At 64.1% G+C, this 23251-nt stretch overlaps 1 protein-coding gene across 3 annotated transcripts in view; it reads left to right on the top strand.

The window, feature by feature from the left end:
- HMCN2 (hemicentin 2) overlaps window positions 1-23236 on the top strand; it is a 38647-nt gene extending 15411 nt beyond the window's left edge. For all 3 annotated transcript variants that reach the window (XM_080562291.1, XM_080562290.1, XM_080562289.1), the window contains 51 exons: window positions 72-226; window positions 621-717; window positions 926-1300; window positions 1621-1775; window positions 2135-2602; window positions 2679-2766; window positions 3821-3940; window positions 4238-4399; window positions 4787-5068; window positions 5667-5834; window positions 5990-6103; window positions 6297-6383; window positions 6869-7057; window positions 7222-7395; window positions 7782-7895; window positions 8068-8210; window positions 8367-8517; window positions 8690-8908; window positions 9114-9227; window positions 9290-9477; window positions 9619-9715; window positions 10064-10189; window positions 10648-11322; window positions 11400-11583; window positions 11743-11840; window positions 12152-12424; window positions 12508-12698; window positions 12786-12867; window positions 13123-13259; window positions 13360-13501; window positions 13776-13923; window positions 14179-14601; window positions 14693-14814; window positions 15041-15388; window positions 15468-15602; window positions 15895-16029; window positions 16200-16390; window positions 16488-16701; window positions 16853-16987; window positions 17065-17255; window positions 17392-17473; window positions 17804-18073; window positions 18729-18878; window positions 19110-19247; window positions 19476-19597; window positions 19696-19933; window positions 20064-20117; window positions 20250-20783; window positions 21020-21139; window positions 21272-21398; window positions 21509-23236. In XM_080562291.1, coding sequence (XP_080418417.1) covers window positions 72-226; window positions 621-717; window positions 926-1300; window positions 1621-1775; window positions 2135-2602; window positions 2679-2766; window positions 3821-3940; window positions 4238-4399; window positions 4787-5068; window positions 5667-5834; window positions 5990-6103; window positions 6297-6383; window positions 6869-7057; window positions 7222-7395; window positions 7782-7895; window positions 8068-8210; window positions 8367-8517; window positions 8690-8908; window positions 9114-9227; window positions 9290-9477; window positions 9619-9715; window positions 10064-10189; window positions 10648-11322; window positions 11400-11583; window positions 11743-11840; window positions 12152-12424; window positions 12508-12698; window positions 12786-12867; window positions 13123-13259; window positions 13360-13501; window positions 13776-13923; window positions 14179-14601; window positions 14693-14814; window positions 15041-15388; window positions 15468-15602; window positions 15895-16029; window positions 16200-16390; window positions 16488-16701; window positions 16853-16987; window positions 17065-17255; window positions 17392-17473; window positions 17804-18073; window positions 18729-18878; window positions 19110-19247; window positions 19476-19597; window positions 19696-19933; window positions 20064-20117; window positions 20250-20783; window positions 21020-21139; window positions 21272-21398; window positions 21509-21851 — 9788 coding nt within the window. In that variant the 3' untranslated portion in view covers window positions 21852-23236. The remainder of the gene's footprint in view (window positions 1-71; window positions 227-620; window positions 718-925; window positions 1301-1620; window positions 1776-2134; window positions 2603-2678; window positions 2767-3820; window positions 3941-4237; window positions 4400-4786; window positions 5069-5666; window positions 5835-5989; window positions 6104-6296; window positions 6384-6868; window positions 7058-7221; window positions 7396-7781; window positions 7896-8067; window positions 8211-8366; window positions 8518-8689; window positions 8909-9113; window positions 9228-9289; window positions 9478-9618; window positions 9716-10063; window positions 10190-10647; window positions 11323-11399; window positions 11584-11742; window positions 11841-12151; window positions 12425-12507; window positions 12699-12785; window positions 12868-13122; window positions 13260-13359; window positions 13502-13775; window positions 13924-14178; window positions 14602-14692; window positions 14815-15040; window positions 15389-15467; window positions 15603-15894; window positions 16030-16199; window positions 16391-16487; window positions 16702-16852; window positions 16988-17064; window positions 17256-17391; window positions 17474-17803; window positions 18074-18728; window positions 18879-19109; window positions 19248-19475; window positions 19598-19695; window positions 19934-20063; window positions 20118-20249; window positions 20784-21019; window positions 21140-21271; window positions 21399-21508) is intronic.
- The last annotated feature ends 15 nt before the right edge of the window (window positions 23237-23251 follow it).

The following is a 23251-nucleotide window of genomic DNA, read 5'->3' as shown; positions in this document are numbered from 1 at the left end:
TCTGTCCCATGCATAAGGGAGGGCACGGATAGCAAAGAGCTCTCCCCCAACCTTGTTTCCCCTCTGGCCAGCGCGCCCCTCGGTCAGCATCGCGGAGGGGGATGCCGTCACCGTGGCCCTTCGCCAGCCGGTGACGCTCCGGTGCCAGGCCACGGGCACGCCGCCCCCACGGCTCGTCTGGAGGAAGGACGGGGTCCCACTGCCAGCCACGAGCAGCCTCTTCCAGGTGGGGGGCATGATGGGGCCCAGGGGCCGTGCAGCAGCGTCGGGCAGGGCTGTGTGCCCCGGGACTTCCCTATGGCAGTGTCTGGGCTGAAGCAGCGGTGCCATGGGGTGGCACTGACCCCGGCCAGGGCAGGTGGGAGTGATGGAGGGGTTTGTGTTCCCTGGAGCACACGGGCACCAGGCTCCCGAGCAGGGTGAGGACACAGCAGCTCGTGGGCATGGCTCCTGCTGGGGGTCTGCTGGGCAAACCCCGCTTTGCTGGACATTGCTGGAGGAGAAACCCAGCCCTGGGGCTGCAGGAGCTGGAGAGGAGAGGTCCAGTTTTGGAGAGAGAGGGTCCAGTTTGGGCTCACAAGTGACCAGAGCTAGTCAGGAACCTTCCCTCCTCCCTCTAGATCGAGAAGGCTGACCTGACCGATGAGGGTGTCTACACCTGTGTCGCAGCCAACCCCGTAGGGGAGGACAAGCAGGACGTGATGCTGAAGGTGCTGGGTGAGAAACCAGGCAGGGAGCGGAGATCCCTTCCCTGGGTAGGATGAGTATCGCATCCCGGGGAAACAAATCTGTTTGGTGACTTGGAGGGCAGCAGCATCACTGTGCAGTGATGAGGTTCCCTCCCAGAATGGGGACTGGTGCACGCAGTGCAGCTGGTTTGGGTTTGGGCTGCGCAGAGCTGATGGCCATGTGTGCTGGGTTGCAGTGCCTCCGAACATCGAGCCCAGCGAGGTGGACCTGGCTGTCCTGGAGAACAGCACGGTGTCCCTGGAGTGCCTGGCCACGGGGGTGCCAGCTCCCGGTGAGCCTGTCCCCACCCTCGAGCTTCCCTGGGGGTGTCCCTGGTGTGTGCCCCCATGCTGCCACCACGCTCCTTACATCTCATCTCCCTCCTTCCCTGCAGACATCTCCTGGTACAAGGGGAACGAGCAGCTCGTGACCAGCCCGGGCCGGATCCTGTCCAGGGATAGGAAACGCCTGGAGATCCCCCGTGCCCGTCTTCCCGATGCCGGCAGCTACCGCTGCGTGGCCTCCAACGCCGCCGGGGACACCGAGCTCGGGTACAGCCTGCGGGTGACCGGTGAGTCCGTGGCATTCAGGGGGAGGAGAGCAGCTGTGTGAGAGTGGGGTGCTCTCCCAGGGCCCCCCATGTGTGCATGGGGCTGGTATGGCCATCCCAGCCCATGGGGCACGTCCCTGAGAGCTGGGTTTAGCAGAGACCTCTTCGTCTGTCCCATTTGCCCTTACCCCACATCCATCCCAGATAATGTCCCCAAGGGCCATGGCCCTACAGGAGGGCTTTGCCTGGTCCAAACCTTGGAGTCTCCCACCCCAGCTGTCCCCATCTCTGTCCCCCTGGTGCTGTTGGTGACATTGCTGTGCCCCCTCCACCCTCCCCAGTGCCCCCGCGGATCACGGCTGGTCCCAGCCCCATTGTGGCGGTGATGAGCGAGGCGGTGACACTGCGGTGCGATGCCACCGGGAGCCCTGCCCCGGCGCTGCTGTGGCTCAAGGACGGCAACCCCGTGCCCGAGGAGGTGGCGGGTGGCCCGCAGGTGAGGTGGCCTGCTATGGGGGGGGGGGGGGCGGGGAGCGAGTCTCCATGGGGACATGCCTCCAGAAGGATGCTCTGGTTCCTTGTTCTGTTTTTTTCCAAAAAAAACCACGAAACAAACAATTGCTGGTGCTGAGCAGATGTGATGTTGCCCAAGTCTTCCCCCCTGCCTTTGGTCCATGGGAGCACGGACGTGCTCAGCCCTGCTCCCTGCCGTATGGAAGAGCCGGGGGTCCCCATGATGTGACGAGGACAGGCTCGAGGCAGGACCGTGCCCACCTATCTCAGTTACTGCTTGCAGCCCAGTGAAGTTCCCTGGTTTCATGCTCAGCTGGGCTCTTTCCTTCCCGGGGGGCACAGATCCTGTCCGGCGGGCGCGTGCTGTCCCTGCCCACCCCTCGCCTCCTGGACTCGGGGACGTACACGTGCGTGGCCAGCAGCGCCGTGGGCGAGGACAGGCACGAGGCCACCGTCGAGGTGCGGTGTAAGTGTCCCCGTGTGTCCCCAGCCCATTTTCCTGACGGTGGCCACAGGCTCCGTGTGTCCCCCCACAGGGCTGGGGGCTGCTCCCTGCCCTCTCCCCAGGATGGGGGCTGTGGGGCCAGCCCTGGGAAGGGGGGATTGGGGGTGGCGTTGCCCTGTCTGTTTCCAGTGCCACCCACTGCCCTGGGCGAGGAGGAGAACGTCTCTGCCATCGTCAACCAGGAGGTGACACTGCGCTGCCCGGACCCTGGGGTCGACCCGCGGGGGTCCCGCTGGCTGAAGGATGGGACCTTGCTCACACCAAATCCAGGGATGCGGCTGTCAGTGGATGGGACTGTGCTCCAGGTGATATTTTGGGGCAAAACATGGGATGGGAGGGAAAAGGGGCTGCAGAGAATCTCACCGTCTCTCCTTGTGGCAGGTGGGGCGAGCCGCCGTGCAGGATGCGGGCAGGTACACGTGCCAGGTGCCCGGCCACCCGGAGAGACACTACAACCTGAACGTGTTGGGTAAGGGCTGTTGGGCCTGAGATAGCTCATCAGGAAAATACGGGGTGTATGGACATTTATGTACATAGAAACAAACACTGCACAGCATAAAGTGTACCTGAGGTGGCTCGCTGGCGTGGAAAACAGTGTCCAAAGGATTAAAGCTCTGTGAGATGATGCAGCTGGAGGTGGTAGGGAATCCCCTACTGGAACAGGAGAGGGGAAAAAGCCAATGTTTGCACAAGAGTTGCTTTGGGGGTATTTCAGTAACGACGCAGCTGTCTTCCCAAAGCTTGGGCAGGAGAGCAAAGGGACTTCGTTGCCATTGCCAGGGCTGCTCTGTGCTCTCTGCGCCCTCATCCATCACAGCAGCACGCAGGCATCAGCCCCTGTTCTCCCCTGCCTGGGTCAGGAGGATGCTGGTGCATCCCTCACGATGTACATCCCTGCAAACCCCAGCCCCTCCAGCACGTCCACAGCGCCGGGGCAGAGCCAGGCCCGACTTCCCTCGGGGATGCTCGTGGCCAGCTGGTGGGAGTCCTGCAGGCAGGCAGCCGGGGCGGGGAGGAAAGCCAGTTCTCCCCGCTCCTGCGCTCCCTTCCCAGGGAGATGTTGCACGCTTGGCCTGGTGTCCTGGCTCGGCTCGATTGTTTGGGTTCTGCTGTTTTTGTTTTTCAGAGGTTTCTGGGTGTTAGGATTTTTCTTCCAAAAGCTAATATCCCTCACGGGAAGGAGTTACCCTTCTCCAGCCAGCTGTAATTATGGGAACGGCGTCCGATAATGGAAAGTGTTAGGTCACCTTCGCAGCGAGCTGTGCTACCTAACAAGGCTGCGTCTGGCCAACCTTGGCCTGGCTGTGGGGCTCAGCCAGCCTCTGCTGTAGGCCACGTGCAATTAAAAGCATCGCTCTCTTAATAGCTGGGAAGTGCATATTATTATTTCCACGTTTTTTTCCAGCAGTCTCGCTGGATCTTTGTGCGAAGCCTGGTGGAGCCATAGGTGGTGAGCAGGATGGAGTTGTCCCTCTCTCCTTGTCCCCTGCCATCAGCTGCCTCTCTCCTCTCTCTCCCTGCAGTGCCCCCGGCGTTCTCCTCAGCAGAGCCCACCACCGTGTCCGTGCTGGAGGGGCAGTCTGTCCGGCTGGCCTGCGAGTGCCATGGGATCCCCTTCCCTGCCCTCAGCTGGCAGAAGGACGGTAAGGTCCCGCTCCTCAGGTGTTGACCCACCAGGTAGATACAGACCCCCCTGCCCAGGGCAGGTGATGCCCCTTGCATGGTTTAGGAGCATCTTAGATGAGCAAACGCCAGGTTAAACTTGAAATCCAATTGCCAGCCTGTTCCTTGTGGGCCTCCTGCTGCAGCCAAGCATAAAACCAATTCACGTTGCTCTCCTTGGGCAGCAAGGAGTGCTTTATATTGAGCAGTGCCCGGCTTCTGGGTGGGAACTGGTCCTGCTGGGAGCCTGAGAGGAGGCTGCTGTCCCCCCCCGGCAGGTGAGCCCCTCTCTGCCCACCCCGGGAGCCCGAAGCTGGTGTCTGCAGGAGGGAGGATGCTCTACATCGAGAAGGTGCAGCTGGGGGACGAGGGGACCTACACCTGCGAGTGCAGCAACGCTGCCGGCAGCAGCAGCAAGGAGCATCGCCTGGGGGTGCACGGTGAGCTGGAGGGCCCCGAGACGTGGGGGTCCTGCAGGGGTGGCTGAAGCTGCCTCTCCTAAGCTGTATGTTTGAGCAAGACACGTTCTCCCTTGATGCAAGGCCCAGCTGGACCCAAAAGTTCACAGCTATTATCCCCTGCCTTGGGTGTTTTGGAAGGGATGCTGCCAGCTGGGTTTGCTTGGTCCCCTCCAGCTCCCCTCTTGGCTCCACTCTGGTTGCAGCTGATGTTTGCTCCAGCAGCACAACTGCACTAATTGCACCCACTGGGATATGCTTTGCCCTCCTGCTGCCACCAGCCAGCTCGATGGCGGTTTTATATCTGCTTGCATACCTCCAAGTGCTTTCCTCCAGCCTCACCTCTGTCCCGTGTCCCTCTGCCCACAGTGCTGCCGAGGATCCGGGGCAGCAGCAGAGCCCCGAGGAAGGTTTCTGTCATTGAGGCCAGCGAGACGGTTTTGGAGTGTGAGGCCACGGGAACACCGGCACCCACGGTGACGTGGCTGAAGGACGGGCAGCCCGTGGCCGCTGGGGACGGGCTCTTGCTGTCGGAGCAGGGCTGGAGGCTGCGCATTGCCCAGGCGGCGCTGGAGCATGCAGGGCGATATGTCTGCCTGGCGGCCAACACGGCGGGGCAGGAGCGCAGGGAGTTCGACGTGGCGGTGCACGGTGAGGGTGGGGGGCATGGCTGGTGGCTGCGGGGAAGGGACACAGGCAGCTTGGCAGGGTGGGGATGTCCCACCACGTGCCCAAAGCATCACGAGCCTGGAGCAAGTTTGGGTAACGCAGCATATAGGTTTGAGGACAGGAGGGGGGTGCACCAGGTGAAGTAGCAGTAGAAGTGGCTCCACCAGCCTGTGGCAATGGTTTCTTTCCAGGCTGAGCAGAGCAGAGCACCTCGTGTTTTACAAAGTCAGCTGCTTTCCGAGGGCTTGGGGGAACTCTGTGGGCTGGGGTATTGAGTGTTTGAGCTGGAAAAGGACTGGGGTGGCGTGGGGCACGTGGCCAGCTTGGTGTCACACCTGGAGGTGTGGGTTTGGGGGCGCAGGTAGGTGGCACGTGCTGCTGTGTGTCACCCGGTCTGTAACACCTGCAAAGGCATCAACTTCAGCTGATGCTGATGGGCCTTCTGTGCTTGTGTCCTCAGCCTGTACAAGCAGCAGGATGGGAACAAGCTGGGTTCAACATCCGTCACCTTTTTTTTTCACTCTTTTGCTGTCTTGGTGGCTGTTTTGCAAACAGATGTTCATCCCTTCTGTCTCCCCAGTTCCTCCAAAATTCATCCAAGGATCAGGATACACCAGCAACATCCGTGTGCCTCTGCACAGAGCCCTGACGCTGACCTGCGAGGCCACCGGTGTCCCCCTGCCCACGGTCACCTGGTCCTGGAACGGCTCTCCTGTCACCCCCAGCGAGCACACGCGCGTGCTCTCAGGTGGGACGAGGGGTGGATGCTGCAAGATGTCCACGAATGCATTCTGCTTAATGCTGAGGAGTTTAAACCCAGCAAGCTCCCACCCTGTGGAGTGGTGCTGGGCTGTGCCGATGCCTGGACCCGTGCCCTGAGCCCTCTCCGCTCCGTGCTTGCAGGGGGCTGGATGCTGAGGCTGCCCCGCGTGCGAGCCCAGGATGGTGGCCACTATTCCTGCCTGGCCAGCAATGTCGCTGGGGAGGCCAGGAGGGAGTTCCACGTGGAGGTCTTGGGTAAGGGAGGACAACCATCCCTATGACGGGCTCCTGGGGGGCATCAGGGCTTCACCAGTGCAGGGACAGCACCGGTCAGCACCGGGTGCAGCGGTGGGAGCTGCAGCACCAGAGTCCTTCAAGTGCCTTAGCGCATGAGTTCAGTGCCTGGTTTGGTCCAGCTGCTGATGTCCCTGGCCTCTCACGTTCCCAGTTCCTCCCCACATTGAGGACGTGGATGAGGAAGAGGCCGTCACGGTGCCCGAGGGCCACCCTGTCACCTGGTCCTGCCTGGCTGCGGGTGAGCATTGCGCGGGGGTGGTGGGAGATGGGGCCCGGGGGCGGCCAGCCTGAGCCTCCCTTCGGGGCGTGGAGCAAGCGGCCGGTTCCAGCCGATGACATAGGAATAGCTGAGGTCGGCTGAGGAGCTTTTTGGGGATAGTTCCTGGCCTTGCAGTTGGGCTGTCCGGAAAGTGCTGGGGAGGGGGCGCCCACGCGGGGAGCTTGTTCCACGACGTCAGCCCCGATCTTTCCAAAATGGATCAAAAATTCCTCTAATCTGGTTTCTCCTTTTGCAGTGGGAGTCATTAATCACCTCCTACTCAGGACAGTTTTCTTTTTTTCTTGCTGGCTCATCCAGCAGTCTCTAAAATCCTGATCCAGATTGCGATAAGTCTGGATTTGGGCTGGTGTCCCTGCTTCCCAACGCAGTGGCCCCATCCAGGCTGCGTGCACGCATGGAAAAACTTTGCACCGAGCCCAAACCCGACTTTCTACCCTGCACAGGCAACCCCCAACCTGAGGTCACCTGGCTGAAGGATGGCCACCCTCTGCCTGGTGGAGCCACCTCCATCTCTCCCGACGGCTCCGTGCTGCGCATTCCCCAGGCTGCCCCGTCTGACGCTGGCCGCTACTCCTGCGTGGCCTCCAACCCCGTGGGGGAGCAAACTAAGCACTACCTGCTGAACATTTCAGGTACGAGATGTTTTGGGATGCAGAGTCTTGGGGACATGGGCTTATTGGGGCTTTTCGAGTGCCTGCCCCAGTTAGGAGGTGAGGATCCCTGACCCCTACAGCCAGCAGTGTGGCTGTAATGGGCGGTAACGCTGAGCTCCTGCCGTGCAAACGCGTCTCTGCAGCCAGCCCCACGCATGCTGGAGATGCCCACGATGCCACCGTGGCAGATGTTATTGTGATCATCAACAACCCCATCTCCCTGCTCTGTGAGGCTCCAGCCTACCCGCCTCCCAGCATCACCTGGCTCAAGGACGAGGTCCCCGTTGAAGCATCGCGGGACGTACGCCTGCTCTCTGGTACTGGCTGGCGCCCCTTTGAGTGTCCAGGGGTCCCACGCCACCATGGAGCCCCTTTGAGCACCCCAGGGGTGGGAGCGGGGTCTTTTCTTGGTCTGGTGATACCCAGGGTGATGAGAAGTCATCGTCCCATAGGACATGAAAGGCTCAGGCCATCAGATGGATGTGCCACATCATCTAATAATAGCTAAAACCTTCTCAGCAGTATCAGTGAGACCACACGGGTTTTTATAAGCCTGGAAACTGGCCTCTTAAAGAGCTTTAGATGCCCTCCAGTCAGGCTTGCAGGCGGTCAGCAGGTCCTTCAGGAAGCCTTCATGTGCTCCATGGGGATAAACAGCCTCAGCTGTGAGCAGGAACCCTCTCAGGAGATCCCCTTTGCCCAGGTGGCCACGGGCTGCAGATCCTGAATGCCCAGGAAGAGGACGCGGGCACCTACAGCTGCGTTGTGGCCGGCGAGGCTGGGGAGGCCGTGAGGAACTACACCGTGAAGGTCCTGGGTGCGTGAGCTCTCCTTGTGCCTCCTAAATCCCACAGCAACCCTGCCGCCCTTATGGGGCCAGTGCCCCTTCCTTCCCTTCACCCCAGGGTGCTGCACGTTGCTGGTTAGGGCAGAGCAAGGGTGTTCAGGGGCTCTTCTCTCCTCCCAGCCATGTCTTCTCTCCCCACCAGTTCCTCCTTCGATTGCCCGAGATGACCCTTCGGGGGAATTTGCCACGACAGAGGTGAGAACCAGGGTCAATAGCACGGTGACGCTGCAGTGCGAGACATGGGCTGTGCCCGAGCCGACCATCCAGTGGTACAAGGACGGGCAGGTGAGGTCCTAAGGGCAGCCAGGGAGCAGGATGCTGGTTTTGGGGGGGGGCACACACCCTCCATATGGCTGGCTGGGCTCTGCCCCCTCCTGCATGCTTCAGCCCTGGTGTGTAATCACTCCTCTTCCTCACCTTGGGGCTGGGGTCCCCACGCAGCTCCTGGAAAGCGCCGGCCACCTCCAGATCCTCCACGAGGGACAGGTCCTTCAGATCAAACCTGTCAGCGTCCCGGACTCAGGACACTACACCTGCGTGGCCACCAACCCCCTGGGCGCAGACGACAAGGACTTCAGCGTGCACGTGCAGGGTGAGCCAGGGCAGGGGGCGAACCGGGGAGAGGGGTCCCTATGGGGGTCCCCTGTGGGAGCGGGGTGGAAAGGGGGGGGTGTATGTGCTTGATAATGTGCATCTTGTCATCTCTGGTTGCACCTGGGGGTAATGTCCCCCTCCCCGCAGCTCATGGCAGCCTGTCCCCGCAGTGCCGCCCCTCTTCCAGCACCAGCTGAGCTCCAGCGAAGCCTTCGAGATCCTGTACCGGGAGGAGGACGGGGACGGGGAGGTGATGGAGCACCGCCAGGCTGTCCTCCACCAGCCCGCCGCGCTCTCCTGCGACACCAGCGCCATCCCGCCCCCCCGGCTCACCTGGTACAAGGACGGGGAGCCCCTCGCCCCCGGCCCCGGGGTGCTGATCCTGCTAGGTAACGGCCCTGCCACCAGAGCATCCCCAGCACAGGGGGGGTCGGATCCTGTCCCCTTGCTCCTGCCTGCACGCGCAGCACCCGTGGGACCCACGACGCATCACCGGGGCTGCGTGGGGGCCATGCACAGCGGGGTGGGAGGGGGACAGTGGACGGGACCGCCACCACGGGGCTCTCCCCACCTTGCCCCCACCCTGTGCCACAGGGGGTCGGGTGCTGCAGCTGCCGGCGGTGCGGGAGGAGGACGTGGGCAGGTACACGTGCGAGGCATCCAACGAGGCGGGCAGGGACCGCGTGCACTATGAGCTGGAGGTGCTGGGTGAGTGAGAGGGGCTGGGAGATACTGGGGGGGCTCAGCAGCCCCTGACGCCCTGCTTCCAGCTGCCCCGGCCATCCGTGGTGCTGCGGAGGAGCGGGTTGAGGAGGTGACGGCCACCACCAACAGCACCGTCCGCTTCGAGTGCCAAGCCAGCGGGCGCCCGGTGCCCGCGGTGTCCTGGCTCCGGGACGATGTCCCCATCGCGGCCAGCCCACGGCACCAGCTCCTGGAGGGGGGCACAGTCCTGCAGGTCGGTGTCCCCGTGCTCAGGGGGTGGCTGTGCCAAGGGGACGTGGCTCTATTTAGTCCCCAAGGGGGGGGCTGGCTGAGCTCTGAGCCCCAGTAGTGCCTGGCTGGGGGTCCCCAGTGGGGCTGTGCTCCCCCCTTGCAGGTGGCCGTGGCAGAGGTGGGTGACGCTGGCAGCTATGTGTGCGTGGCCGAGAACCCGGCCGGTTCAGCTGAGAAGCACTTTGCTCTCGTTGTGCTGGGTAAGGCAGCCCTGCTGACACTTCTCTGGGTCACTGATCTGCCCCCCACCTCCTCTTCCTCCTCCTCTTCTGCTATGCCATGGCAGCCCCCAGCTGGAGCCATCCTGTAGAGGATGAGGTGAGCCTCCCACCGAGGGGCTGATGGCAAACACCTCTGTGGCTCTTGTGTTTTTGGGTGCCCTCCACCTGTCCTGGCCATGCGGGTGCCCTAATGGGGCCGTTTCTGTGCAGTTCCCGAGCTCTGGCTTGCAAAGGGACGCAGCAACTCGCTGCCTGCAAACAGATTGGGATTTGGGGCTTGGGATTTAGTCCCTGCTCACTCCCCACATCCCTGTTCCTCCTCCCCAGAGCCCCCGGGTGCTGAGGACCTGCAGCAGGAGACACTCGATGCTGACATGGGCAGCCCCCTCGTCCTGACCTGTGCAGTCACCGGTGTGCCCGCTGTCACCTGGCTGAAGGACGGGAGGCCGCTGGGTATGCACGGAGGTGATGCAGTGCCGGGCTTCTGCCCCGTCTGAGGCAGCCCTGCCTCAGTTTCCCTATTTCTAATCCCATTGTGAGAGAACTGCAGGAGAGGAGGCAGAGCAGGAATGCACTGGTATTTTTCCTGCACGTTTTTAGGAGGCTTTGCATTCGTTGCTGAGGTGGCAGCAATGGGTTTTGGGCACGGGATGCGATGCAGGGGTGTAGTGCTGAGCTCTCTGGGTACCAGCCATTCAGGTGCCTCCAGGACTGGGGTTTGCCCCCAAACCCGTGTCTCTTTCCTCCCGCAAACCTGCGGCAGTGCACCCTGCTCTGCAGAGCCCCCACCTCTCCTTTAATCAACTGGGGTCCCAGGGGTGGGAACTGGGGGGGCAGAGCACGACAGGGTGCTTGGGGAGGGCTCTGCAGAGGAGCACGACCACTAACCCCTTTGCCCCATCTCCTGGCAGCAAGCAGCCCGGAGCAAGACCTGGTGCCCAGGGCGGGGCAGCTGCAGATCAGCGCCCTGCAGCCCTCCCACCAGGGCCGGTACACCTGCCTGGCACAGGACCGGGGCACCAAGATGCGCAAGGACTTCTTGGTGCTGGTGCGAGGTGAGGCTTCATGGGGTGGTGGGAGGCCCTGGGCTCTCCCCCCACGGGGAGCCTTCCTCCTACTCTTTTTCTTGTCCTCCTCAGCCTCTCTCTTCTCTTTCTCGCACAGTGGCACCCCGCATCCTTGGTGCAGGGGTCCCCAGCGAGCACAGCGTGCCGGAGGGCGGCGGGGTGAGGCTGGAGTGCCGGGCAGAGGGGCAGCCGCCCCCCCAAATCTCCTGGCTGAAGGACGGGCAGCCCCTGCAGCTGCAGCCCCCGTCACGTGCCCGGTGAGTCAATGGGGGGCCATTGCTGGCCTTGCAGCACACCCCAAATCCTGCAGCCTGGGGTGTGACCAGGCACGGGGCATCTCTGCCCCGTGGGTGCCTTGGGGGTGCTCAGGTGACTGCGGTGCTGTTCTGTGCAGGATGTCACCGGACGGCAGCGCTCTGCTCCTCGAGGCGCTGCACGCCGCCGACTCGGGTGCCTATACCTGCCTGGCACGCAACGGCGCGGGCGAGGATGCGCGGCTGCACGTGCTGAGCGTGCTGGGTGAGTGGGGCTGGGGGCACCGGGCACGGCCACCTGTCCCCAGCAGCCCCATCAGCCCCTCTCGTCCCCCCACCCAGTGCCCCCCATCATTGAGGGAGGTGCCGATGGCTCTGATGTGGTCCGGGGCGTCCTGTCCGCGGCGGTCACCCTGCGGTGCCGGGCACGGGGGTCCCCTCCCCTGCGCGTGAGCTGGCTGAAGGACGGGCTGCCCCTGCGCCTGTCCCCACGTGTCACGCTGCTCTCGGCCGGGCACGTCCTCAGGTAAGAGAGATGCTGGGGGGATGCTTGGCTGCAGGTTTTGGGGGCAGCACCTGGGTCTGCATGGCAGAGGTGTCAGGTGGAGATGTTGGGAGCACTATTCTCTGGGGGGCCTGGCACTGACATCTCCTCCTCCTCCTTGTGCCCTGCTCCACGGGGTAGGATCTCCCGCACACAGGTCTCTGACGCCGGGCTCTACACCTGCGTTGTCTCCAGCCAGGCAGGGGTGGCTGATCGCAGCTTCGTCCTGCAGATACTGGGTATGGAGGAGCCGGGGATTTGAGGTGGAGCAGGGTGGAGGCCAGTTTTGCTTGCAGAGCACGTGTTGTGCTTTGCCTCCTCACTTGCAAGCTGAATTGGCCCTTGGGTGGGCTCGGGAAGAATGGAGCAAGGAGGGACCAGCCCGAAAGCAGGACCCAGAGCACCTAGTGCTGGGCAAACCCCTGCAGGAGGCTGAGCCACCTCTGGGTGCTCGCAGGACCCTGGGCATTTGCCAAAACCTTCCCTAGTGCCTGGGACCCCCGGGAGCTTTGCTCCCGCTGCCCCACTAAGGAGATGGCTCTGTCCCCAGCACCCCCTGTCCTGGAGAGCCCGGAGAGCAGCGAGGAGCAGGTGGTGGCCAAGGGCTCCGATGTCACCTTCACCTGTGAAGCCAGTGGGTCCCCAGCACCAACAGTGACCTGGCTGAAGCTCGGCAAGACCCCGGTGCTGCCAAGCGAGTGGGTGGCCAACGGCCCACAGCTAGGCCTGGGGGCTGTGGGGCCGGCTGATGCGGGGGTGTACGTCTGTGTGGCCTCAAATGAGGCTGGGGAAGCCAGCCGAGCCTTCAGCCTCCTGGTGATGGGTGCGTGTCTTCCCTGGGCTGGGGGAGCTGACCCTGGGGAGCAGCTGAGGGATGAGCCCTCCCGGCTCCCCTGCGCCTTGCAGAGCCCCCCCAAATTGAGGACGCTTCCCACCCCACTGAGATGTCCGTGGCCGTGGGCGCCCCGCTGGAGCTGACCTGCGTGGTGGCGGGTGTCCCTGTGCCTGCTGTCACCTGGGAGAAGGACGGGCAGCTGCTGGCAGGGCCCTGGCTCTCGGCGGGGAACGAGAGCACGCTCCGTATCAGCAGCATGGAGGTGGGGGCTCCTCTTCCCTTTCCCCACCTGCGTTCTCTTTCTGTCTTGTTTTTGCCTCATTTTTTTCCCTCTCCTGGCTTTGCATAGGTGGCCGACTCCGGCTTGTACACCTGCCTGGCCACTAGCCCCGCCGGGGAGGACAGCAGGAGCTTCCACGTCAGCGCCCGAGGTAGTGTGGCCCCAGCAAGAGGAGGGTGCATGGGGTGAGGGTCAGGGTGCTCAGGGCTTTGGTGCATCCCACAGACCCATCTGGGGACAGCAGGGGAGCTGTAAACACCTGGGGGGGGGGGTGTCAGTCTGGAGCAGAGCATGGCAGCCCCACAGAGCAGGGGGGCTATTCGTGGCCAATTGGGGACGGATGGGGACAGGCACGGGGGTGCCCAACCCACCTGCCACCCCTGACCCACTGTCACCCATCCCGCAGCCCCTCTCAGCACCACAGGCACCGGAGAGACCCCCAGCATCACCGCTGTGCCGGGGGGGCAGCTCACCCTGGAGTGCCCTGTGGACGCCGTGCCGCCCCCCCACATCGAGTGGCAGCGGGAGGGCTCCCCGCTGCGGGTACGTGTGCCGGGGGGCTGCGGGACTGGGTTCCCCCCTCTCAGCCCCGTTGTGTTCCCTGTGGGCACAGCCACTGACCGGGGCTGCCCGGGGGGATTAGGGGGATGCCCGCAGGCAGACCCTGGCCGAGGGCCGGTTCCTGAGGATCCAGGACGTGGGGGCAGCAGACGGCGGGGAGTACGTCTGCAGGGCTGGCACGGCGCCGGGGGACAGCAGGCAGAGCTTCCAGGTGGAAATTCATGGTGAGCAGCACCCTGCCACGGGGCTTGGCTGGGGGAGAGCGCATTCTCCATCCCTGATAGCTCGGGGATGTGCAATATTTCGGGGTCTCCTATGGACGGGGTGATGGGAAAGGAGGCACAGGTTGGGTCTGACTTCTCCATCCCCACACTCTGCCCAATATTTCGGGGTCTCCTATGGATGGGGTGATGGGAAAGGAGGCGTGGTTTGGGTTTGATTTCTCCTTCTCTGAGCTCCGTTGTTCATTTTCTCCATTCCCTGTGGGCTCTGCCACAGTGGCCCCACACATCCAGCTGGGCCCTGAGGAGATGAATGTGCCCGTGAACGGGTCAGCCACGCTGCCGTGCCAGGCAGCAGGGTGGCCCGTGCCCCGGGTGACGTGGCGGAAGGATGGCCAGCTCCTGTCCCTTCGTGGGAGCAGCAGGTATGAGGCTTTGCAGCTTGGTGGCACCCAGAGCTGGCACTCAGGTTGTGCTGCTCTCCACGCCAGTGGGTGCCCAGCACGCCTGCAGCAGGGACACTGCTGTCCCCTGGTGTAGGGCTGTACCCTGTCCCCATGCCTCCTCAGGGGACATGCCACATCTGGCTGCAGGGTGCTCGCCACCCTCCCGGCTGCGTGTCCCCATGTATTGCTGGCCGTGCAGAGCCCTCGCAGGGCTCACCTGCTCTCCCTCCCCAGGCTGCAGCTCCTGCCCGATGGCTCCCTGCAAATCGACCCTGTTCGGGTGCAGGATTCCGGCTACTACCTCTGCGTGGCCTCCAGCCCTGCTGGCTCTGACCGGCGAGGCCTGGACCTCCGTGTCCTGGGTAAGCAGGAAAATGAGCTGGATCCCTCCTGTACCCCTGCTGCCACCCCCTATTGCTGGGCAGCTCTCACTGGTACAACGCTGCACTGCTGCTCACCCCCTCCGGGCAGCTCCCAGCTCCTCATTTGCCTTCCTGCAGTTCCTCCTGCCATCGCCCCTGGCCCCCCCAGCCTCACCCTGCTGGCCCAGCAGCCGGCTTCACTTGTCTGTGATGTATCGGGCTCCCCTGCACCCCGGGTCCGGTGGGAGAAGGACGGCCGCCCTCTGAACCCACACCTCCTGCCCGGTGCATACAGGTACCCACCTTGCCCCTGGGTTGGGTTTTCCCCCTCTTGTTGTCCCCCCATGGTGCAGGGGCTGTCTCCAGCGTGTGCTGTGCCCATGCAGGGTGCAGACCTCGGGCTCGCTGCTCATCACCAGCCCCAGCCCCCGGGACGAGGGGTGGTTCGAGTGCGTCGCCACCAACGCCGCCGGAGAGGCGCGCAAGGTGTTCCTTGTGTCTGTCCACGGTGAGCTCTGGGGGGCTGCAAGTACTGCAGGGAGCTGCCTTACTGGGGTCTCTCCCCCCACCCCCCAGATGTGATGTAGCTGTGCTTCAGCCCCCCCTGCACTTGAGTCCCTTCTAGGGGACTGGGAACAGGGGCAACAGAAATATCTGCATCCGTGCGCGTCAGATCCAGCTCCCCTCCAGCACGGGCTGTGCATCCTGCCCACCTCCCTCTCTTCCCCCTCCAGTGCCCCCCACCATTGCCGATGACCTCACGGATGTGGCCGTCACCCGGCTGTCCCCTGCGGTCCTCACCTGCTATGCCTCCGGTGTGCCCCCACCAACGGTGTCGTGGAGCAAGGATGGGGCTCAGCTGGGCAGGCGAGGGGGCGGCTACCGTGTCCTGCCCACAGGTAGAGGCTCGGGGCAGGGCACCGGGGGGCAGCAGGTCCCTGCAGCCCTCCTGCTGCCCCCTCTTTGCCTTCTAGGAGCCCTGGAGATCAGGCAGGCGCTGCCTGCTCACACCGGTCACTACACGTGCACGGCGAGGAACACCGCAGGCACTGCCCGAAAACATCTCCGGCTCGTGGTGCATGGTATGTGTGGCTCAGGGGATCCTGCTCCCTGCACATTGTTGGGGGGATGCTGGTGGAAACATTTCTCTGTCGCTTGCAGAGCCTCCTGCCTTGAAACCCCTGCCCGGCATGGTGCTGGTGCTGGTCAACACCAGCGCGGTGCTGTCCTGCGAGGCCAGCGGGGTCCCCCGGCCGGAGGTCACCTGGCAGAAGGACGGTGCCAGCATCACTCGAGGTGAGCAGGAGCCCGCACTGCCTGCCAGCCCCTGTACGGGGGTGGATTTGGGTGGTACAGCTGCCAGCACCGCTGGGTGGCTTCTGTGTATGGTGTACTTGAGGAGACCTACAGGGGCAGGGTGTCCAGCCAGCCCTGGGGCTCCCCAGTGTGTCCGGTGGCCGCTGGAGCCATTCCCTGGGGCTTTCTCAGAAAGGGGCAGTCTGCAGGCAGAGCGGTCCCTGTGCTCCACCTGAGCTCTGGTACGGCTGCTCTCTCGTCTCCTCTCCTTCATTCCTGCCTGTCCCCACAGGGCCTGGGCTGAAGGTGCTCCCCAGCGGGCAGCTGCACCTCCTCCGAGCCTCTGTGGCAGACGCCGGCAGCTACCTGTGCGTGGCTCGCAACCCCTCGGGCACTGCCATGGGGAGGACCAGGCTGATCGTGCAAGGTAAGGCTTTAGCTGAGGACAAGCTGGAGGGTTGGGGTGCTGGAGCCGGGGTGTGGGCACCCCCACAGCAGCCCCCGCAGAGGCTGCAGACAGCTCTGAGGGTAGTTTTGCAGCATCCCTGGACCCCGGTGGGTTGTTTGTGTGAGTGTGATAAAGTCTGTCCCACCCAGTGCCCCCGACCATCGTGGCCAGCCCCGTGGAGCTGGCGGTGCTGGAGGGGCAGGACGCACTGCTGCCCTGCGCTGCCCGTGGCATCCCTGAGCCCCGCGTGTCCTGGAGCCGGGAGGGAGCCCCGGTGCAGGACCGCGGTGGGACCGTCACCATCCTGCCATCTGGGGAGCTGCTGCTCCGCCACGTCCAGGTGAGCACAGGCCCCTCAAGCAGCTGAATTTACCAAAAAATGGGTGTCAGGGTGGAGCTGCACCCCGTGACGGGCGCCGCGCCCTTTCCGTGCGCAGGAAGGCGATGCCGGCAGCTACTCCTGCGCCGCGGTGAACTCGGCGGGGAAGGCCATCCGCCGGCTCTCCCTCAGGGTGCACACCCTGCCCACCTTCACCCGCCGGCCGGGGGACATGGTCCTGAGCCGGGGTGAGCAGCTGGAGCTGGTGTGCGAGGCCACGGGCAGCCCCGAGCCCCACATCTCCTGGACGGCCGACGGGCAGCCCCTCACCGGTGCGTGGGCAGCTGGGTGGAGGGTGCTGGGCTGGGGAGAGGACACAGCCCTGCCTCCCTCCTGGCTTTTTCACATTTTGGGGTCCCCGGGTGATTGGTGACACGGGTTATAACCCCCATGTGGGCTTTTTTGGGGGGTTGTGTGCTGCAGAGGGCGTATCAGGGCAGCGTGGCCGGAGCACCCTGCGGCGGGCGGCAGCCACCCATGCCGACAGCGGCACCTACGTGTGCCGTGCCGAGAACAGCGCCGGCACCATCAGGGCCACCAGCTTGGTCTCCGTGACAGGTAGGTGCCCTTGGAGTGGTCAGGGTCCAATGCACCCAGCCACCCCCGGTCCCTTCCCACCCCTCTCCCTTCCCCAGAGGCGCCCATCATGCAGGGGGCCCCCAGCACCTACCGAGTCGAGCCCCCCGGGGGTGATGCTGTCCTTGACTGTGATGCCAGGGGTCACCCCGCGCCCTTCATCCGCTGGAGCAAGGACGGGGTGCCGGTGGTGGGCAGCCGGCGGCTGCGCCAGCTGCAGAATGGCTCGCTGGCCATCCGCAGCCTGGGGGTGAGTGGGGGTTTTGGGGAGGGAGGCAGGTGGGCAGCATGTTTTGGGAGATCTTGTGGCAAAGCTGAGCATCTCAGAAGTGCCTTTGCCACCCCGTTGTGGGTTCACAGCTGTGCTAACGCTGTTGTGACACCAGAGTGCCGATGCGGGGCATTACCGGTGCGTGGCGGAGAATGAGGTGGGCACGGCAGCGAAGGTGGTCACCCTGGCCCTGCAGAGTGAGTCCTGCCCCTTCACACCCTCATTTTGGGGGAAAGAGGGTGTTTCAGGCCCCGCGCCTGCGTTTCGCCATGTGGGACAGCCGGTTTGTGTGGGTGGTTTGGGGCAGAGGGAGAGGGTCAGACTGGGGGGAATGGGGAGAGGACAAGAAGATAAAGTTCAAGGTGTTGGACATTGGCTGCGGGGAAAAGGGGCTGAAAAACGCGCCTTCATGTGAGTGCTTCCCCCAGGCGGTCCTGCCCTTGGCCCCATCTGAGTGGCTAAAGGACCCCAACGCTTGCACAAGCCCAGGGGAAGGTGACACTTCTTGGGTCCCCTTCCCTGCCCAGGTGCCCCCGCGGTGGTGGTGACACCACGGGCACAGTCGGTGCGCGCCGGGCAGCGGGTGCTGCTGCACTGCGCGGTGTCGGGGGAGCCTACCCCATCTGTGGAGTGGCAGCGGGATGGGGAAGCACTGCCAGAGGGGCCCCGTGGCCGCATCCTGCCCAACGCCACGCTGCTGCTGCCTGCTGCCATCCCCCGGGACACGGGCACCTATACCTGCATCGCTCGCAATGCCCTGGGCTCCGCTGCTGCCCGCACCTCCCTCGTGGTGCAAGGTGAGTGTCTGCCTGCGGCTGGGGGCTTCTGGCCTCATGGTATCCTGGGAGAATATTGCTTCTCCTTTCTTACTTTAAATCCCTTGGTTTGCATCCAGTTTTCCTCTCTCTCATCTCTTTCATCACTCATCTTTCCGAGTTAAAGGCCTGAGCCAAGCCAAAGCCTTCCTGAAGCAGCTGCTGCGTGCGTGCGAGCGAGCCTGTGGCCCCCGTGAGCCCTTTGGCTCTCCCCGGGCTTCCTGAATTTGCTGCCAGTGATTAAATTCCTGTGTCCCAGGGGTCCTGCTAAATGCCCAGGCACATCCTCTCTCAGGGAGCAGATTGCCAGGCTGAGCGGCGGTGCGGCGGAAGCGCTGCATGCTCTCTGCACAGCTGCTGGCGTTTTGCTGCCAGGCGTGCTGGAAAAGCAAATAAAAACTTGGGACCAGGGCCAGGAATGTGTATGGGTGCAGAGAAGGGGCTTGGGGCATGCTGGGGACAGGTGTTGGTGCATGTTGGTGGGTGCAAGGTGTGGGGCCACGCTCACAGCATCCCCTGTCGATACACGGCACAGTGCCTTTGGGGGCTGTGTGCGCATCCAGGTGGGGATGCTACTGGCCTTGCTCTGGTGGCTTTCCCATGGGCGAGCAGCCCCAGTGCTGTGTGTTGTCCCCAGGGGAGCCCCGCCGCGTGCGGGGCAGCCTGATCGGCGTGATCAACACCCGTGAGTTCGGTGTTGCCACCCTCAATGCCAGCGTGCTGGACGAGCCGCGCTCCGGCACCACCGCCATCCGCACCAGCATCAGCGGCGTCCCACGGCACGTCGGTACGTGGTGGCACATCACCCTTCTCGCGCCCCGGGGAGAATGATTGACCCGTGTCGGGTGAAAATCTTGGGGGAAAGAGGGAGAATGCCAAGCAGAAATATACAGCAAGGAGCATCCTGAAAGCAACACCCCGCTTCTGTGCTGCCGCCCACAGGGTGCTGGGGGGATCAGGCTGGGTGCCCCCTAAGGAGGGTGCTGGCTTTGCGGTGACACCTTCTTCCCCATGCCAGGGCCACTGATGCGGGTGCTGGTCACCCTCATGGCCCCCGTTTACTGGTCCTTCACGCACGCCGGCGGGGATGTCCCCAGTGGGATCCTGCTCACCCGGGGCGTCTTCAGGCACAAGTCGCAGGTGGAGTTCGGTACAGGTGAGGGATGCTCTGCGTGTGGCTCCTCTGGTGTCACCTCCCTGTGTGAGGAGGGACAGGGGCAGTGCCCGCTCCTGCCTGGCTTTAGCATCCCTCTCCCCCATGCACCATCCTCATGGGTACGGGGGGGCTGAGCCCGCTGCTGTCCTGGGCTCGGTGCTGCCCGGCGGGCAGAGGAGCTGGTTTTGGGGTGCCGTGGGCCACCTCTCAGCACTGCCATCCCTGCAGGTGATCTCCTGCACATCACCCACCTTGCCCGGGGTGCGGATGCCAGTGGCACCCTGCTGCTGGACAGCATGGTCAGCGGCTCCGTGCCCGAGAGCATCGGCGAGGCCACGCTGCTGCTGCAGGTGCTGGTGCTTCCCACCCTCCCCAGCGGAGCGTGGCTCCTGTGCTGGGTGCCTGTGGGGTCCGGGACCTGATCGCCCCCGTCCTGCTCCCTCCGCAGGACTTCAGCGAGCGCTACGTGCAGACAGGGGCAGACAGGTTCAGCGGGGGCTCAGTGCAGAGCTTCCTCCAGGACGGGCGCCTCGCCCGTGCTCATTGCAACCACACTGTCGAGTACGAGCCCACTCCTGGCCCGCAGCCGCAGCGGGTGCAGCGCATCCAGGCCAGGGAGGTCCAAGCCTCCTTTGACCCAGCCTCGGAGGAGCTCAGCTTCCAGCTCAGCACCTCCCTCGATGCAGGTAACGAGGGGGATGAGAACGGAGAGGAAGGTGCTGGGATCCCTCACTGGTCCTGGGTGGCTGGGAGGGCACAAGAGATACTTCCCTGCAGTGACGTGTCCCTTCTCTGCAACCTCTGCTTGCTTCCCAGGAGACCAGTGCCCACCCGGATTTGTCCTGGACCCTCAGCAGCTGCACTGCCTTGGTACGGACCCTTTACTGGGGTGGGGGCTGTGCGGTGGTTTGGGGCTGGAGGCATGGAGCAGGAGGGTGGTGAGGGGCCTCTGCCCATGGAGCAGCCCCAGGTGCCACCTCCCTGTCCCCCTCATGTCCCCAGACATCAACGAATGTGCCGAGGGCTCCCACGCCTGCCGCTACAACCAGATCTGCGAGAACACCATGGGGACGCATCGCTGCGTGTGCCCCCGCGGGTACCGCTCCCTGGGCGCTGCCTGGCCCTGCCTGGGTACGAGCCCAGCTCCCACAGGACACGTCCCTGTCCCCCTCCCTGCCCAGTTTCCCCATCCACCTACAACTCCCTCTCTCTTTCCTCCATCAGACATTAATGAATGCCTGCAGTTTCCTCCGCCATGTGCCTTCGAGTGCCGCAACCTGAGGGGCTCCTACGAGTGCCTGTGCCCCCCTGGCACGGCCCTGCTGCCGGAGGGCGAGTGTGGTGCAGCAGGGACAGGAGGGGGGACCGCAAGCAGCACCCCCTGGGACCCTCTCCTGCGCTGGCTGGGGCCAAGCAGCCGCCTGCGGGGCCGCTCATACCCGCGGCTCACCCTCAGCCGAGTGGCGAAGGCTGCGGGGCCGGATGCCCGGGGTCCCTGCCCCTCTGGGTTTGTCAGGAGGAACGGCACCTGCACCGGTGAGCGGGCACAGGGGCTCTGCAGGGAGTTTGGAGACCGTTGTGTGCCCAAAAGTCTGCCTAAAAGTCTGCATTTGCCCACTGCTGCCCCATCTCTCAGTTCCTTTGCACCCTTGCCCACGGTGTCAGGGTCTCGCCAGGCTTGGCTGTGCAGGGAAGGGGAGGTGGGAGCTCCCCAGCAATGGGTTGAGGGGCACTGGTGTTTCCCTGCTTAGTTTCACCCCTCTCGTCCCCAGACCTCGACGAGTGCCGGGTGCCGAACCAGTGCCAGCACGAGTGCAGGAACAGCGAGGGCAGCTACCGCTGCATGTGCCCCCCTGGCTACCGGCTGCTGCCTGACGGGAAGACCTGCCACGGTCAGTGAAGCCTTCACTCCTTTGGGGTCAGCAACCCCAGTCCCTACGGTGACCTGGCTGTCGCGCCCTTGGGGCTGCGAGGAACCCAGGGTTTTTCTCCTTCCCCTCTACCCATCCCTGCTCTGCCTGCAGATGTGGATGAGTGCACGGAAGGCACGGTGCGGTGCGCCTCTGCCCAGCTGTGCTTCAACATGCGCGGAGGAGCCCGCTGCGAGGACGCCCCGTGCCCCGACGGCTACTGGCGAGGCTCCAGCCCTGGGTGAGCCATCCTGCGGGGCTGGGGGTGTCCATCCCATGCCACTTCTGGTGGCACTGTGTTCTGGGCACCCCAGCTGCTCCTTCATGTCCTGTTGTGTCCCTGGGGTGCAGGGTGTGCTTCAGCCACTGCGCCCCGGACTGCGGCACGGCCGGCCCCGCCACGCTGCGCTACGTGCTGCTCCCGCTGCCCCTCGGCGTCCCCGCCGGCCGCGACGTGCTGCGCCTGGCCCCGGGCAGTGCCCTCGGTGCCCGCACCCTCTTCACGCTGCTGGAGCAGGATGGGAGCAGCCCCTTCGCCCTGCGGGCCGAGCGGGGCCGAGGCGTCATCGCCACGATGCGCCCGCTGCACGCGCCCGGCACCCATCGCCTCCGGGTGCAGGCGCTGACCCCGGGAGCGCGGCAAGCACGCAGCATCTTCCTCATCATCATCTCCATCTCGCCCTACCCCTACTGATGCAGCTGGGGTAGGGCAATTCTGGTGCCAGCCTCGCGGGGTTGTGCCACCTCCTGCCCCTCGGCATCGCACCGGTGGGGACACAGCTCAGGGAGAGCTGAGCTCGCACCGTCCTGTTCCCTGCTTGAAATCCCCTCCTGGTGGAGGAGCCCTCGCTGTCCCCTGCCCCCCCGGCAGCCCCCACCTGCATTGCCTTTACTGGGGTCAGTCCCTGACTCAGCAGAGCCCCAGGAGGGGGACGAGTCCTGGGGGGACGAGGTGTCCCGCCAGCCTGCAGCAAATACCGGGTTTTGTTGCAATGCTGGCGGTTCTGGAACAAACACAGCTCGAGGTGGCCTTGGCTGTGATCAGCTACGAGATAACGGGACCTGGGGGGGGGCAGGGGGGTGACAGTGACCAGCGAGGGTCCTGCAGGGGTGCAGGGTGCGGCCACCAGGCTGGGGATGGAGCAGGGAGGGTGCAGGACCCCCCAACATTAACCATGTATTGAAATAGCCCTGTGTTCAATGTGGTTTTAATCCATTAGGTTCCTGTGCACTTATTTATTTATGGGTTCATTCCAAATAAAGTTTTTTTTTCGTGAGGAAAGCAGCTTCCTTCAGCAATCCTTGTGGGCCCCTCTCCGGGGCCTTGGGCTGTAAACGTGAGACTGCCTGGATGGGGCAATGCGAGGGGCCCACGTCCAGCACCTGCCGGCCCAGCCCTGCCCCAGCGCTGGGTCCCTCAGTGAGTGGGAGCAGGATCAGGCCCCCGGGGCCATGGTGCAGGGGGAGCCCGTTCCCCAGACGCTGTTTCAGTCCCATCACACTGCGGGCTGGAGGGACCTGAGCCCAAGGGTCCTTAGGTTTGGTGAGGGCTGTGTACCAGCGGGAGGGTGCTGCTGTAGGAGCCCAGCACCGGTGCTCACGCTCATCTCATATTGAGATGCCCCCAAAAATGCATTTCCTGCAGGTTATGGGCTTCCCATACCCGAGGGGCGAGGTCTGATGTTGATCTTGGCATGCCTGTAAGGGAAACTTGGCTTTGCCCTGAGCGCAGCCCCTCTGCCCCCTCTTCTCCTGCCTGCCCCTGGCCCCCAGGCTCCGTGGGAGCCACAACCCTCTATTTCCAGGGATTTCAAAGAAATTCGTCCTTTCTTCACCAAGCCGTGCCTAGTAGGAAGCCACGGAGGGGAACTCTCTGCTTGCTGCTGCCATGGGGGGTCCTGGGGGGACACCCCTTGGAGCTGCATGGATGCTGAGGAGGAGTAGGGGGGACACCGGTGTCAGCCCCTTGAGCAGTACAGCGAGCCAGTGCGGGCAAATCCTGCATCCCGCGGGGCTGGAGGTGCGAGTTCCCCCCTCCTGCCCCGTTTTGCCCCGGGCAGGATGAGGGCAGGGCCTCGCCTGGGGATGGTGCCC

The sequence above is a fragment of the Anser brachyrhynchus genome (genome assembly GCF_964034855.1).
Source record: "Anser brachyrhynchus genome assembly, chromosome: 19".
Classification (NCBI taxonomy): Eukaryota; Metazoa; Chordata; class Aves; order Anseriformes; family Anatidae; genus Anser; species Anser brachyrhynchus.
Note: the sequence above shows the minus strand (reverse complement) of the source record. Positions and strands in the feature narration are given on the sequence as shown.